At 50.5% G+C, this 13,753-nt stretch overlaps 1 protein-coding gene across 6 annotated transcripts in view; it reads right to left on the reverse strand.

Moving 5' to 3' along the window:
• Nucleotides 1-13,753, reverse strand: part of LOC144111213 (latrophilin Cirl-like) — a 378,723-nt gene that overhangs the window by 80,250 nt on the left and 284,720 nt on the right. For 5 of the 6 annotated variants that reach the window (XM_077644425.1, XM_077644426.1, XM_077644424.1 and 2 more), the window contains one exon: nucleotides 11,018-11,213. The exons of the other annotated variant lie outside the window; for it this stretch is intronic. In XM_077644425.1, coding sequence (XP_077500551.1) covers nucleotides 11,018-11,213 — 196 coding nt within the window. The remainder of the gene's footprint in view (nucleotides 1-11,017; nucleotides 11,214-13,753) is intronic. 6 annotated transcript variants of the gene reach the window in all.

A 13,753-nucleotide genomic window follows, 5' to 3' on the forward strand; every position in this document is an offset into this window, starting at 1 on the left:
CAGAAGGTCAGAGGTGTGGTTCAGTATTGCGCAATTAAAGGTGTGACTCAGTAAGTAATAAACTACGATTATGGTCGTGCGTCTAACTTAACGACATTCAGCATCTCCGGGAATGATCGACGCTCCCTCGGCAGTCGTACATCTCGCACAGAAAAGCAAAATGTGATTTAAAGCTGCTCAGAGAATAATTGCTAAGCAGTACGTCTCACACAATCCTATTTATCTGGGCTGGTCTGTTTTTGCATTGAATACTTTTTGCAGAGCACTGAGGTATGGACTGAGAGAAAAAAAAAGGCAGTCGACACCAGCGCTGCATTCGCGTCCCTCCCTTCCATCAGTCCAAGCCTTGTTGCGCTGCACAAAAGTGTGAATTAATCCAGCAAAAAGGACTTCGTGGCTGTAAAGAAACATAACGCGGCATGCAGTGGCATCTATTGTGTTTGCTACGCAGTCCGTCGACTAACGACCACTCAGCTCGTCGATTTGCGTCCGATACCATACTGGTACAGGTGGCGCCAGATACAGTGCTATCCTCCTAAATTGGCTAGGAAATTACGAAAACCCTCCTCCGTTTAGGCGCCAATTGTTCTGCCCTGTGAGTACGGATAAATGTGGAACACAAATCGCAGAAGCGGTGAATGCGAAAAACCTGAAACAACAAAAACAGAACATGAACAATTCGAGCAAGGACACAATCGTGAACTCATCACTCTGACAACAACACACAGAAAATGAAAAAAAAAAACTCCATGGAACGGACGAAGTTCCAGATGCATGGCACTAGCGGTAGCACAGTGACTTCAGGATTTGCTCCACGTCACCTGCAAAAGCCAACGGCGCGGGTGGCTGGCTCTCTTCAGAGCCACTGGCGCTGCACACTGATATCGCTTCTACTCTGCTCCTGCTCCACAAAGTGAGTGCGCTGTCGAGATTCTACCTGCTTGCTCTTCATGGTAACAGTCCTTAACAGGCTTCTGTTTGTTTGTTTGTTTGTTTGTTTGTTTGTCTGTCTGTCTGCCTGCGTGGATGTTTTTACGCCTCTCCCAGGCGGTAGCGAAGAATTAATCCTGTCGTAACACGTGTCGCATCTCGCGTTCTTCTCCGGCCACAAACGCAAACACCTCTGCTGACACAATCTCGCAATGCGCTAGCCAGTATAGGCGTCTCATTTGCTACACCTGAGAAGCAGCTGCCGTTTGGCAGCACTGTGTAAGCGCAGGCTTTTGCTTGGGGATGCATCGAAAGCTGTGGATGCGCCGCTGTCCCCAGACTCTAAACACGAAATGGCCCATATGGAAGTGAAAAGGAAGCTGGTTTTCCTGTAGCGAACTCCCTTTTCGGGCCAGAGTAGCTATGCATCACTAAACATGTGGATTGCTTACTGGAAGCGGAGGAATACTCCCACCGCAAAGCGCAGTAACCTGGCCCAGCTAGAAATGGGGGAGCCGTCTAAATGCGGCACTGGAGATCTTTTGGGCTAGCGGATACAGGGCAGTTAAGCGTCGGTTAAAATCTTCGCAACTGCTAGAACTTCGCATATCTTGAATACGGCTTTCTTTTTTCCATAGCCAACCGTAAGTATTCCGCATTTTTAGTGATGGAAATCTGCTCCTAGGCTTCGCCAGAATACTCTGTCCCTAAAAGAGAGCGCGCTACAAAACAGCTTACAAACTTTTTTACTCCCATATCGGATTATTCGTCTTTAGAGTGCAAACACTTGCTTTCTAAGCGAGTTCTACTTCTGGAAACAATATTTTCTCAAATACGGCATCGATACAAAACTCAAGCAGTCACAGACACTCGATGCCGCCTTTGGACGACCTCAGACTGAACGCAGAAGCTGATGTGATTTTGATGCGGGGGAATTCGGCAGCCCAGAGGCCTTTCAGTTCTTGTTTTCGCTTTAGTCTTTGTTCACGGGAAGGGAGAAAACCTTGGCTCCGATCATCAAGTAATTAACTCTGGGAAGTCATTACGCCGTGGGATTCTGGTGCCTCATTAACGCGCCCGTTCATTAAGAAACAGTCCGCCGGAGAGTCATAAAGAGACAATCAATCACGTCTGGCGCAAGGGTGTGCACACCTGTTTTGTTCGTGACGTCACTGGACGGCCCCGTTCCACAGCGCACACTGCCTTGTTCCCAACTCGTTATTCGGCGAGCTTAACGAGTTCGCCGTTACGGCAGGCCGACAACCACAGACAAATCCGAACATGATGAAAGCCGGCGATGCTCCGTGTTGGTTTCCAAGCACGCAAAATACTTATTCAGGTGCCAATACAAAGAGGCGCATTTTCGTCTCTTCTGTACTGTCATAATCTGCCATCAATTCCGAAAGTAGCCATGTTTCCCTTAACTATTGACTTGCTATGGCTGCAATCATTATCGACAATTGAGCGAAAGATAGCGATGGTCCATGTTCCCGTCATGCAGGTTATCATCGAAGCCGACGGAGTCTGGCGGCCGCCGCAACCCCGCTGTCGCCTCGGTTACGGCGGTCTAGTTAACCTTCGGCACAAAATTTAGTGACGCAGCTCACTGACTCACTCGCTCCCTTGCTGTCTCGCTCAATTCATTCATTGACCCATTCAATCATTCGTTTGTTCGTTCATTGATTCGTTCCCTTGTTTTTTTCTCATAAATTAATTCGTTCGTTCATTCATTCATTCATTCATACATTGGTGCGTTCGTTCATTTGTTTATTCATTGACTCGTTCGCTCGAGGTTGGGCGCCTGCAACGGATAGCTCAGATGCGGTTTCCAGCATTCGAGGGCACTAACACCTACTCGGGCGAGCGACACACGTGCGCTGTCTCTCCACGCAATGCGTCTGGTCAGCGCATATACCACTCTGCTTTGTACTACGAGCCCCGATCCTCGTCGGCGCTGCCTCTGGGAAGTCCACACGAGCGGATCTATTCAACCCACTGCGAAATACCCGATTTAGCCGTATCGCTTTCGACACCAGGCTGCGACGCCAAACGGGACCCATCGCAAAAAGTTGGACTGCGGGAACAGTCTGAACAAAAGCAGAGAGTGAAGTCAACCGCCTCGCTCCTCTGTGAATCCCACCCGACACGCGACGCGACACGCCCACTCACGCGCTTTCAACTTTGGGTAGCAGTACGCGCGCTATAGTCTCCGTGGCGTCCCTAAATAATGTGTGTCATATACAGAAACACGAAACATTTGACGGCCATAGAAAAAGGGGAGAGAAAGAGACCATACAGACCAGAAGAAAGAATAATTTGGCCACCGTAACAGGACGGACGATCGCGCTGCACGAAACGTAAGGAGCGGATGTGTTGAGCAAATATTGGTTCAGAATTTGCTGGCGACGACGGCAGGCTGAAGGGCGAGATGCGAGTCGTTTTGAAATCGTACCGTCCGGGGGTGAGCACTCCGTTTCCTCTGTCGGCGACACAAGGCTATATCGAGCGGCACAAAACAGGCAAGGAGAACAAATAAAGTGGGCCGGCTGGACTCGAAGCTGCAGGGCGGAAACAATACGGCCTGTCCACGACGAGTTTTCAGGAGCAGAAAGAGCGCGGGGGATTCTTTGTGACGACCATATGTGTGGGTATAGAACCGGAGAACAAATAGATGAAAACCTCTGGCAAGGAGACACGCGACGGTCGGATGGTCTTTACACACACACACAGTGAGGAGAAGCAAACGGGGCAAAATGCAGGAAGACAAGGAAGCACACTTCCGCCCTCGTCACCTCTGTCGAGATGTGTCACTCGTCCAATAGAACCGGCTTCATGCGACAACAACGCACGCGGTAGGAAGGGGATTCGAAGCGGAACAGACGAGCGACCGATGTGCAGTGGCTCCAACGGGACGGGCCGGAAATTTTTCTCTTGCGGGCCGAGGAGCGAGCGGCGGTTTGGCGGAAATTGAAGGGAATGTGTTCCGGAAATGGCGGCTGCCACCGAGACAGAATTGGCGCTGAAACAGAATGGCGTTGACAGTCTGGAACGGACGCTGCAGCGTTTCTTGGCCGTGTACACTCTCACTCTAGTCCGGACGGAGCCTCGCTGTGTTTCATGTCCGAATAAACTGATTTGATTCGATCAGTGCTTAAAGAGCATAACAAAGGAGTACTTCGCTATTCTTTGAATATTGCTGGTCGCGCTTGCACGCTTCGCACACACTGCCTGTGCGCCGTGCTGTTATTTAGAGCAGTGACCGAAGCACGAAACAAATGTAGTCCCCTGCGCGACTTTCTCCGAAGAACGACCTTCGCCATGATCAGTTTTGTACAGAGCAACTCCCGTGATGAGCACGAACGTGAGCAACTGTGCTCCTTGGAGTTCCCGCAATAAGCCGGTACAATGAAAGAAGATAACGGAGCGTCTGTCTCGTAGGTTGGCCAGAATGCAGCAAACGACGTCTCCACACGTAACTTGAGAGGGCAGAAAAGGTATCCAGGGCCTGAGAGCAGCACCCTTTCTGCTCTGCCGGCATCGGCACACAAGCGGGGCAAACAGGGCCTCGTGCAAGTCCACCGCTCAGTGAAGCTGGCTGCAGTATGCGACCTGGCATCCCCCGTCCGTTGGCCACCGCCCACCAGATCCAGGCGATGCTTATCGCCGGCGGCGCCCAGACGAGCTGGAGATGTGCGCGCCTTTTGAAAAATGGATCCCGAGCAAGCGGGTGTCAGTCGACCGGACCTACCGTCGTCCCCGCTCGGCGCAGAGGGAGGGCGCTATCTCTCGCCAGCTGCCGGCTTCCGGAAGCCGAGGCGAGCAGCAGACGAGCTTGGTTCCGAGGGTTCGAAAGACTCGCGGCTTTGGGACACGCGAGAGCCTGCGTGAGCCCGAGGAGACGCCGATTCCGTCGCCTTCATTCTAATGAGCGGTATCTGGGAGACAGCCGGTGCCCAGCAGCTCTCACACGGCGTCCGACAAGAAGCCGTCTGCGGAAGACGTTTGGAGCAACGATATATCATCCAGCTGCCTGCCCTTTTCCCGAACGCCAAGAAGAGGAACAAAATGCTGGCACTCCTCAAAGGAGATTCCGTAAAAGGAAGGCAGGTCTCTTCCAACGGAGAACACACTGCTTTTATCAGTGATTGATCATTTAGGCCAGCAGTGAGCTCCCCGCGGAATGCACTCGCGTAAACGCTGGTTTAGCAAATTAATTTTGTCGCAGTGAAGAGGGCCGCTAGACACCGATAAAGACGAAGAAACTCCGCCTCGCTCCTACGAGGTGTCACCCGGTTCGGAAGGCTCCGATGAAGACGCCTTCGGGCGGACGACAGCCGCCGCCTACGCCGCGATTGAAAAATCGTCTCCCACCCGACCGCAAGCGATTTTTCAAAACTGACACGGGTCCTTGACAAGAAGAAGAGTCCCGCAATTCGTTATGAATTGCGGGAATGGGGAGGGGGGGGGGGGGGGGGGGTGGGGGGGGGAAGCGCCAATGAAGCGGCGTCGCGCCCTATCTTCGTACAATAATATATCTTTATGAGCCAGTTGGTGCATTTTGAACCTCAGAAAAGGAGCAGCGCCAAAGCATGCAACCACATACGAAGAAAGGACAAGACACAAGCGCATGAGCTCTTCATTCGTGGAAGAGAAAAACTGCGATTTCGTTGCCGTGTGACAGGAATGAAAGGAGAATGAACCAGATGCAGGCTTCTTCAGTCTCCGTGTGCGGGCTAAACCCGACCAGGATGCTCGCGCCTGCGTCCAAACGACAGAAGACGGGAAGAGGCCAGAGAAAAGTTGGCCTTTCTTGCGTCCGTCTGCAGTGAAACTGCGCGAATATTCCCGACCACTTTACTGTGTTCTTCTGCAACGAAGGAATAGTCCGTTGTCATGTAGATTTTTATTCTTACCTGAACAAAAAGGCAACCACGAGCTAAAATCATTTTGATCCATCTGATTTCCTTAATGGAGTGCAACCACATAATGTTGATTTCGCTTACTTCTGTGATTGATTTTCGGAACACCATGAGGGCTGTGTTGTTCTTGCCAACTGCAGTTTTTTTTGTTGCATCCTACTACACATCCAAGACGCAGCGTTTGACACAGCGGAAGTTTCGCGACTTTCTCGACAACACGGAAGGACACACGTACAGAGAACGCAGCAGAGCAGAAAATAAAAAAGTGTGCTTGTGTGTGTGTGTGTGGGGGGGGGGGGGTGCCAGTCGAGGGGCGCTAGACGACATAACCGCCGGGCATTGCGCCCACCGGAGACCACCGGGGTCGCTACAGGAACGAGCCACTCGCACGAAGCGTTTTTCCCTGTCCTGTTAGCGCCGCCGGAGATAAGCCAGGCAGCCTTCAGATACGCACAGGCCAAGCGTCACAACGAAGCTCCAGACCACTTTTCGACCTAATTGCACGCTCAAGCCAACGCGCCTATACAAACAGTCGCGACTGTTCCCGCCGCACGTGCCGGGACTAAACTTGCGACTGGCCCCGCTAAACGTCTACAAGTGGCGCCACCTTCCGAGAGTGACGCCAGGCAACTCCGGTCCGTCCCCAAAGCGCGATGAGCGCGCTTCGCGGCGTTAAAACGCGCGCGCTATCTGCCAGTGGCTTGAGAGAAAATGGATGCTCGCAATCTTTATGCGGCCGCGCAGCTGCTGAATCTCTCGCATTTGGCGCCGACAAAGTCACATAGGCCGAGGGGTTATCTGCCTAAGTCGGCACCCAACGAAGTGGGCAGAAAAATTCCCCAGATGGCGAGCGCGTCCCAGGCTCTGGTTTCAGCAGCAAATGCCAGCGTAGAGGACTGTTTCTTTCACTATTCTTCCTTCTATCATTTTTCCTTCCTTCTTTTTTTTTGTCCTGTTTTTCTTCTCCTGGACAGCGAGGCTGGTGGCACGAAAAGAGGCGTTTTCCATAAAAGAAAAAAAAAAAAGAAACGGTAGAAATAGTTTCGGGAGGTTGGAGCATATGTGCCGAAAATAATAATAATAATAAAATTCAGATAAAAAAGAAGCGCCTACGTAATTTTGAAGCAACACCTCTGTGGCTTCAGTCAGGGGGAGCGGGGCAACCAGAAGAAAGCAGAGAACTTAGCCTAGATCGAGGACCTTGCCTTTGACTACGAAGTGACAAGACATCGACATACCCAACACTTCTGGGCAAAAGCATTTTTGAGCGGGAAACAGTTTATGAACGCAATTTTTTATATCATGTAAGATTTCACTATAAGAATCAATATATTCGCAGATCACCCGACGGCAATCTTGCATTTTTTTTTCTATTAACGTTTTCGATATTGTCAAAAGCGCCCCCACCTGATTTTTTATGGCAGCCTAAACTACTAGATACGATAAACGGAAACACGTTAAAAGAAGGATTTTGTTACACATCTGAAGATGGGATTATTACCTTGAATATTTCCAAAACAGCATCTTACAGTTTTTCGATATTCAAAATTTTTGTCCCAGAAAGTTGGACAGCAGGACGAACTGCTCCCCAGGTGCCTCTCATCTGCTCCTGTATTCGACGTCCGTGACCACTGCAGTGGTCACCCAATACGCTGCAGTGGGCATCCAATACACGGCATGCCGTGTATTGGATGCCCATCTGACCGCAGAATACGCACACATATGCGAGATGCGCTGCACGCCTTTCTCACTGTTCTCCGCGACGGAATTCTGACGAGAAATCGACGTGTTCATTCGCGCCACAGAGGAAAAAAGAACCAAGTAAACGGAAAAACAGTCTAGGCTAAAAACGAGGCGGAGGGATCTGCGGTATTCGGCCGCGTATAAGAACAGATTTTTTTTATATCGTTTTCGTGCTCTCAGCATGTATGGCGTCGCAGCACGTTGTAACTATCGAATGTCAAATCGACAAATATGCCGCGTGTCAGCCAATTCATTCGCTCGTAGTTACACATGTTTTCTTTCTTTCTATCTATCGCACAAGCTCCGCAGACAGCTGCGGACTCCAAATTTACTGCACTGCTCGGTGGCGACGCACCGGGATTTATCTCTCTTTATTTGCCCCTCGGTTTCTAACCAAATTCCCGGACGGTGCTTTTTTAGGTACACCCGATTCGCAGTTTTCGAAGAAAAACCACCTCACGTGGCTGCCTGAAACAATATTGATGAAATTGGATTGCGTCACGTAGTACAACCAGCAGCACTTTGCTTGCACAGTTCTTTCTTTGTGAAATGAAAATTGAAAAACAGGCAGGCTTGAAGTCGCCTTCTCCCACTGCGCTGGAAAGGAAGGGGGCGGTTTCTTATACACTGAGCAGCATCGATCCGTCGTCCTGAGGAGGCGTATGAGGGCAATTTGAGACGCGACACTGGTCGCTGCTGCAAGTACAGAGCTTCCCCCTCCGGGAAGGGCTCGGTCCGAAACGATATACGTCAGACCACGCTTTCGATCCGCTCTGAAACCGAAAAATAAAAAGGGGAAACTGTTTCCCTCGTTTCACTGCCCTGCTGAGACGGCACAAGGATGAAATATAAAGGAGATTATAGGAGACGGTAGGGGTCGACTGCTAAACCAGGAATTTCACCGACGTATACGATATTCCAAACCCTGTCATATGCGCAGAGCGAAATAGAGTGAAAAATTATGAGCCATGCCTCGTGAGCAGCTAGAAATTGCGCGACAGCGCCAAGTCTGTCAGGGCGCTGCAGTGGCCGCTATATAACAAAGTTGCATTATAAGAGGTTTCATACTGCGTCCGAAACACCGGCTGGCCATACTCTAAGCGCTAGGTACTTGAATCATTCCTAAGGCACGATGAAAACCGCCGCTCGCTGGAAGGCCTTCGACGTAAGAGTGGTTAGGGTAACAACGTTTTCGATCGCATTCAGGCCTCTGCTGGACGTGCTGTACTATAGTACGGGTTCCCTCCTTTTATTTTCATTTTCGCAGTACTATGCCTGGGTGTTATACTACGGCAAGGAAGGACCGGCAGCCAGTGGCGTTCACTCGTGTCTGTCTGGGTAACACACACACTCTCTCTCTCCGACAGGAGGGAGTCGCAGTTCTGACGGCTCAATTTTGTGTGAAATATGTGTATCGCCGGCGTGGAATTTCAAAATGAAAACGGGCTCCGAGTGGTCCTCCGAGGGACACACCAACGGAGCGCGCCCGGTAGGCCATAACGCAATTTTTTCCGCTTCGCTGCCAGTGCCACCCCGCCTGCGCCTCCGAGCCATATATAGTTTTAGACGACTTGTTGCCGCTTGCAGGGAAAAAAATAAAAATAATACGCTATATAATATGTATAATAAAAAAGGTCCCGTGAGCGCTCAAGATTGATTCCAGTAGTTTGTCCAACCGCTACCGGCCTCTTCATAAGAAACTTCGGCGAGCATCTTCCGGTCTAGACCGACTACAAAATGGATTCCGAAAGTCGCTACACGAGGATCCAGCAGCGTTATCAGTTCACAAGAAGCCCCTCTTGCAGCGCCTAGAGATAATAAAGTGCCCGCAATAGAAGAGAAAGTCTCCAAATTCTGACTACGCTGGCCGCCCTCACCTGTCATTCACTAATCAACCACTCCCTATACGGTGTCTTGAAACACGTTTCCTAATTGTTTCTTTATTAACTTCTTCGCTCTTTTTATGCCTTACTTCACTAGCCTATTCATTCCTTCGTGGGCGCGCTCATTCGCACATTCGTTAATTCATTGCTATATTGATTCACCCGCTTGCTCATTCCTTCGCTTTAAAAATTGCAAGCCAGAACTAACTAACTAACTCACTCACTTCACGCACGCACGCACTCACTTCACGCACGCACGCACTCACTCACTCACTCACCCGTCCAGGCTATATTTGCCTCCCTAATATGAACAGCAAGCGCTACTGTCCACTTCCGGTGAGCAGTGCTTTAGCTGCACTCACGCGCTTACTTATCGTCTTGGCTAAGCGGGCCGCCGCCAAATACTGCACGCGTCGATCGAGTGGTGCCTACGTATCCTTTCTGCCAGGACTTCCCTCCTCCATGCTTGCCCACATGAGCACACTCGCTTGCTCCGCGAGCTGATCGCTCATCGATCAACGCTGTCAGCAACGACGCCGCCTTTGTTAAACATGCGTACCCTCCTTCCGACTTGCACAAGTGCCGTATCGTCCGGCACTCGCGCCCTGAGGCGCCGCCGATAGCGACCCGCCTAAAACGTGAAGGTACCGTGCTTCGCTTCGCGCAGCGCTGCCGGTGTACGCATCCGCCAGCAGGCTCGTCGCAGCATCTCCGCCTCGTCAGGTAGGCAGCATTCTACCACAAGATCATCCACCGCTTTCAGTATTGTAATTTTTATTCGTACTCTTATAATCTTTTTTGACTACATGGCCACCGTTACTGCTACCAACACGGCTCTAGTGTGAAGACAACCATTCGATTATACACGTGCGATCAGTCTGGGCAGCTGTCCGCAGAGATAGCGATCATAAGCTGCAGATCCACCGAAAAGTCAATGCAATAAGTGTGCACACCCCTGCTGCTTAAACATACGTGCTTGCGCATGCCTATTGATTACTCGCACATTTTGTCTTCTGTTCATTTCGCAGCGCGGCTTCTGGAATGCAAACTAACGTGGCGCATTAAAAATGAGAAGGGAACGTTTCCATATATACCAGTTTTCCCTTCTGAATGGACGCCATGGCATCGTTTACCTTTGTGGAGCAGAAAGCGCAACTACCAAATTACGGAAACGACGAAGAAAAGCCTACCCTCAGTGCATGTTCGCCAAGCAGGATTAAAAATGAGGAGGGAGAGTTACGCAATGCGGCCGACCTCCGCAAGCCAAGCTCTCTTAAAGCCATTCCGCTTTCGCTCTCTCTCCCAACTCTTCGAAGTCGGCCTCACGTGAAGGCTGAGACTCAGACCTGGCCAATAAAACGAGCCAGACCGCCACGTCGGGGCCCAAATTCTCGAATACATTTTTACGACCAGGCTAGCTTCAATATTGTCACGTGACGCTCCCTCCTTAGTCTTTCTTCCTGTTCCCAGGGCAACAGGTGACCGTCGTTCCGCAGACGACGAGTGCGTTCGTCGCAAGGGAGAGAGGGAGGAGTACGTCACCTCTCGCGGATGACGTTGTAGGAGCGGTTGGACTTGCAGTCGACGCTCCAGTCCAGCGTGCCGTGCTCGTTGCAGATGGAGATGGAGAAGCGGCCGTAGTTTGCCCGGATGAGCGAGATGAGCTGGCCCTCCGGACACGAGAAGCCCAGCTGGCTGCCCTCGCAGGCGTACGCCGTCTTGTACAGGGGACCACCTCCTGCACACCAACGAGGGACGCGGTCAGTCGGGAAGGGCCGAATTCAATGTCAAACGCAGTTTCCAACAATGTTAACTGAACTCCTATTAATCACGAACTGAACAAGGGAGGGGAAAGCCTCAGGGTGCTCGCCAACGTTTCGACCAGAGTACATGTCTTCGTCTGAGGACAGAGTTGTCGAAACATTGGCAAGCACCCTGAGGCTTTCCTCTCCTTCTTTCACTTTGTGCTTGTCAAGAGCCATCTATCTACCATGGGCTCTAATCTTCGATGGGAACACTTGGAGGTCAGAGCGCTTGAAAAAAGGATTGCGCTGCTCCACGCAAACGCAGCCATCCAGAAAGGTTCACCTCGTATGCCATACAACCCATTAGCGGTCGAACTGCACTCTTTAATGAGTAATTCAGTCGGTTGGTCGCCACGTATCAGCCAGTGCCAAAGAAACAAAAAAAAAAACTCTACGGAATAGCAATCGCATCGAGGCGGAATTGGTGAAGTTTTCATGTAGTTTTACACCGTGTATCCAGTAAAGCATGCACAAAGCGTCGAAAATTTCTCGATCCGAAGAAAACAGATCGAAAAGGGAAAGCCATTATCATCTCTATGATAGGAGAAAAGCACTTCTACTTCATACTTCAAGGTCACAACCGGGCATCGGCCGAAGTCATAAGCAGCATCTGTCTGCAGAAGCGATGTTCCGTTCTTCACTGCTGCAACGGTCGGACGGCGCAGACAGAGAGCGATACTGCAGCTGCATTTTTGCTAGGAAAGCGAAGGCGTCTTGTAGGAGAGGCTTAAATCGCTATTAAACAACCCGTGCAACAGACATTAGTGCAACTGGCCGCCCACTGTTCCCCAAGAACAAAACATACAAGGAGTTATAATCACGGAGGACAAACATCACCGTGGTCTTGCCCTTCAAGGCGCGAACCAGCTAGCGTGGCTTTTTCCAAACCTTCGCTGGGCCCTTCCGCTGCAGTTCGTCGCCAAGGGCATACATGATACGCATACAAAGCCAGGAAACCGTACGCATGAGCCGCGAGGTTTGGGTTCGCGTCGAAGTGCATAATCTTGTCGGGCGCCGGCGTGCCGATGCATGAGCGTAGTGATGCACAGTCAATGGCTTTCGTCCCACGCACATCACCCCCCCCCCCCCCTCTCAACCATCCTTCAAAGAAGAAGAAAGTAAGTGCAAGAGCAGTGCCTACTGCGCAAACGACAACGCAACTTTCTCGCTGTAATAGCGGTTAGTGCACATCAACTTTTGCAGAGCGCATCTGCAGCACGCGATTTCAGAGTAAGACACGGCGGCCTTCCCCCAAGGCACCCATACTTCCTTCGCACGTATCTCGCCAACCGCGAGAAAAGCAAACTCGCGCGTGCCGACGACATGAGCACGAACGGTTGAAAAACATTCGCGAAGTTTCTGCCAGAGTTTACACGGGTTTGCTCTCACGGCTTACCGACGACACACGTGCAAGGACGACGAAATGCAAGCTTCATCGGCATATGGAGCGGAGCTGCGCACGACGTTAGGCAGAACGTGCTTGCGTGCGGTATGTGCGGCGCACCGCGAATCGAAGCGGAAATAAATGCTGGAGACTCGTTCCTGCGCCGACTTGTTTTGTTTTTTTTTTTCGAAAATCGGGAGAAACCTCGCGCATCTATACCATATATAGTGCTGAGCGTAATTCTACAAAACCGACGAACGGATCAGGATTATGTTCTTCTGCTAGAAAGACACGAAATCAACGATGCAGTTCCGCGAGCTTAACTCAGGGTAAAGCTAAGCAAGAAGCCTCACGTTGCCTCGTAGCGTTCTTGATAGCACCAGTATCTGCGGCCAAGTTCAGCTTCTAGGCTGTACCGCAGATTACAACTTGCTTTTGGGAAAAAAAAGTAACTGAATACCAGTAATCGGTTAATTGAATTAACCGGTACGTTACGGCTTTAAAGAGCAATTAATGGATTACAACACCACAAGAAAATGCAATGTATGAGAAAATAACCATTTACTTGTAACGCGTTTCGTACAACTCAGGTAGAAACAGAACGTGCCGTTTAGCTAAGTCCCCAGCGTATGCAGTATAGACCGGAGGAAATTAAGATTTTCTCTAGACAACGAAAGACCAAATTGGATAAGCTGTACAAATAGCATGCAAAAAAAATTACATCTCCGCCCCGTTTCCCCACTTGTCACAACAGTAAGCAGAAACAACAGCGCGCTGAGCGAAAGTAAAAGTAATGAAAGAGACGGGTGCACCAAGCTTGGGGGGAATCACGAAACGCTGTTTCCGCTCGACTGCATAGCTTTACTAACGACGAAGTTGATGAGTCGCGATGATGTGCCCACACCACGCATCACATCAAATGGCGAACTCGGAGAGGAAAAATCGCCCACCGAGACGAGAATGTTTAACGCGCTCAGTAAAAAAAGAAAACCTCTTTTTGGAGCCGAGCTGGATTCTTACATTACTTTTATTGTCATTCTTCCATTGCTTGCTTCCCGCGATTCCCCGCTATACACATTGCCGCCGAGC

Source organism: Amblyomma americanum, chromosome 11 (genome assembly GCF_052857255.1).
Source record: "Amblyomma americanum isolate KBUSLIRL-KWMA chromosome 11, ASM5285725v1, whole genome shotgun sequence".
Taxonomy (NCBI): domain Eukaryota; kingdom Metazoa; phylum Arthropoda; class Arachnida; order Ixodida; family Ixodidae; genus Amblyomma; species Amblyomma americanum.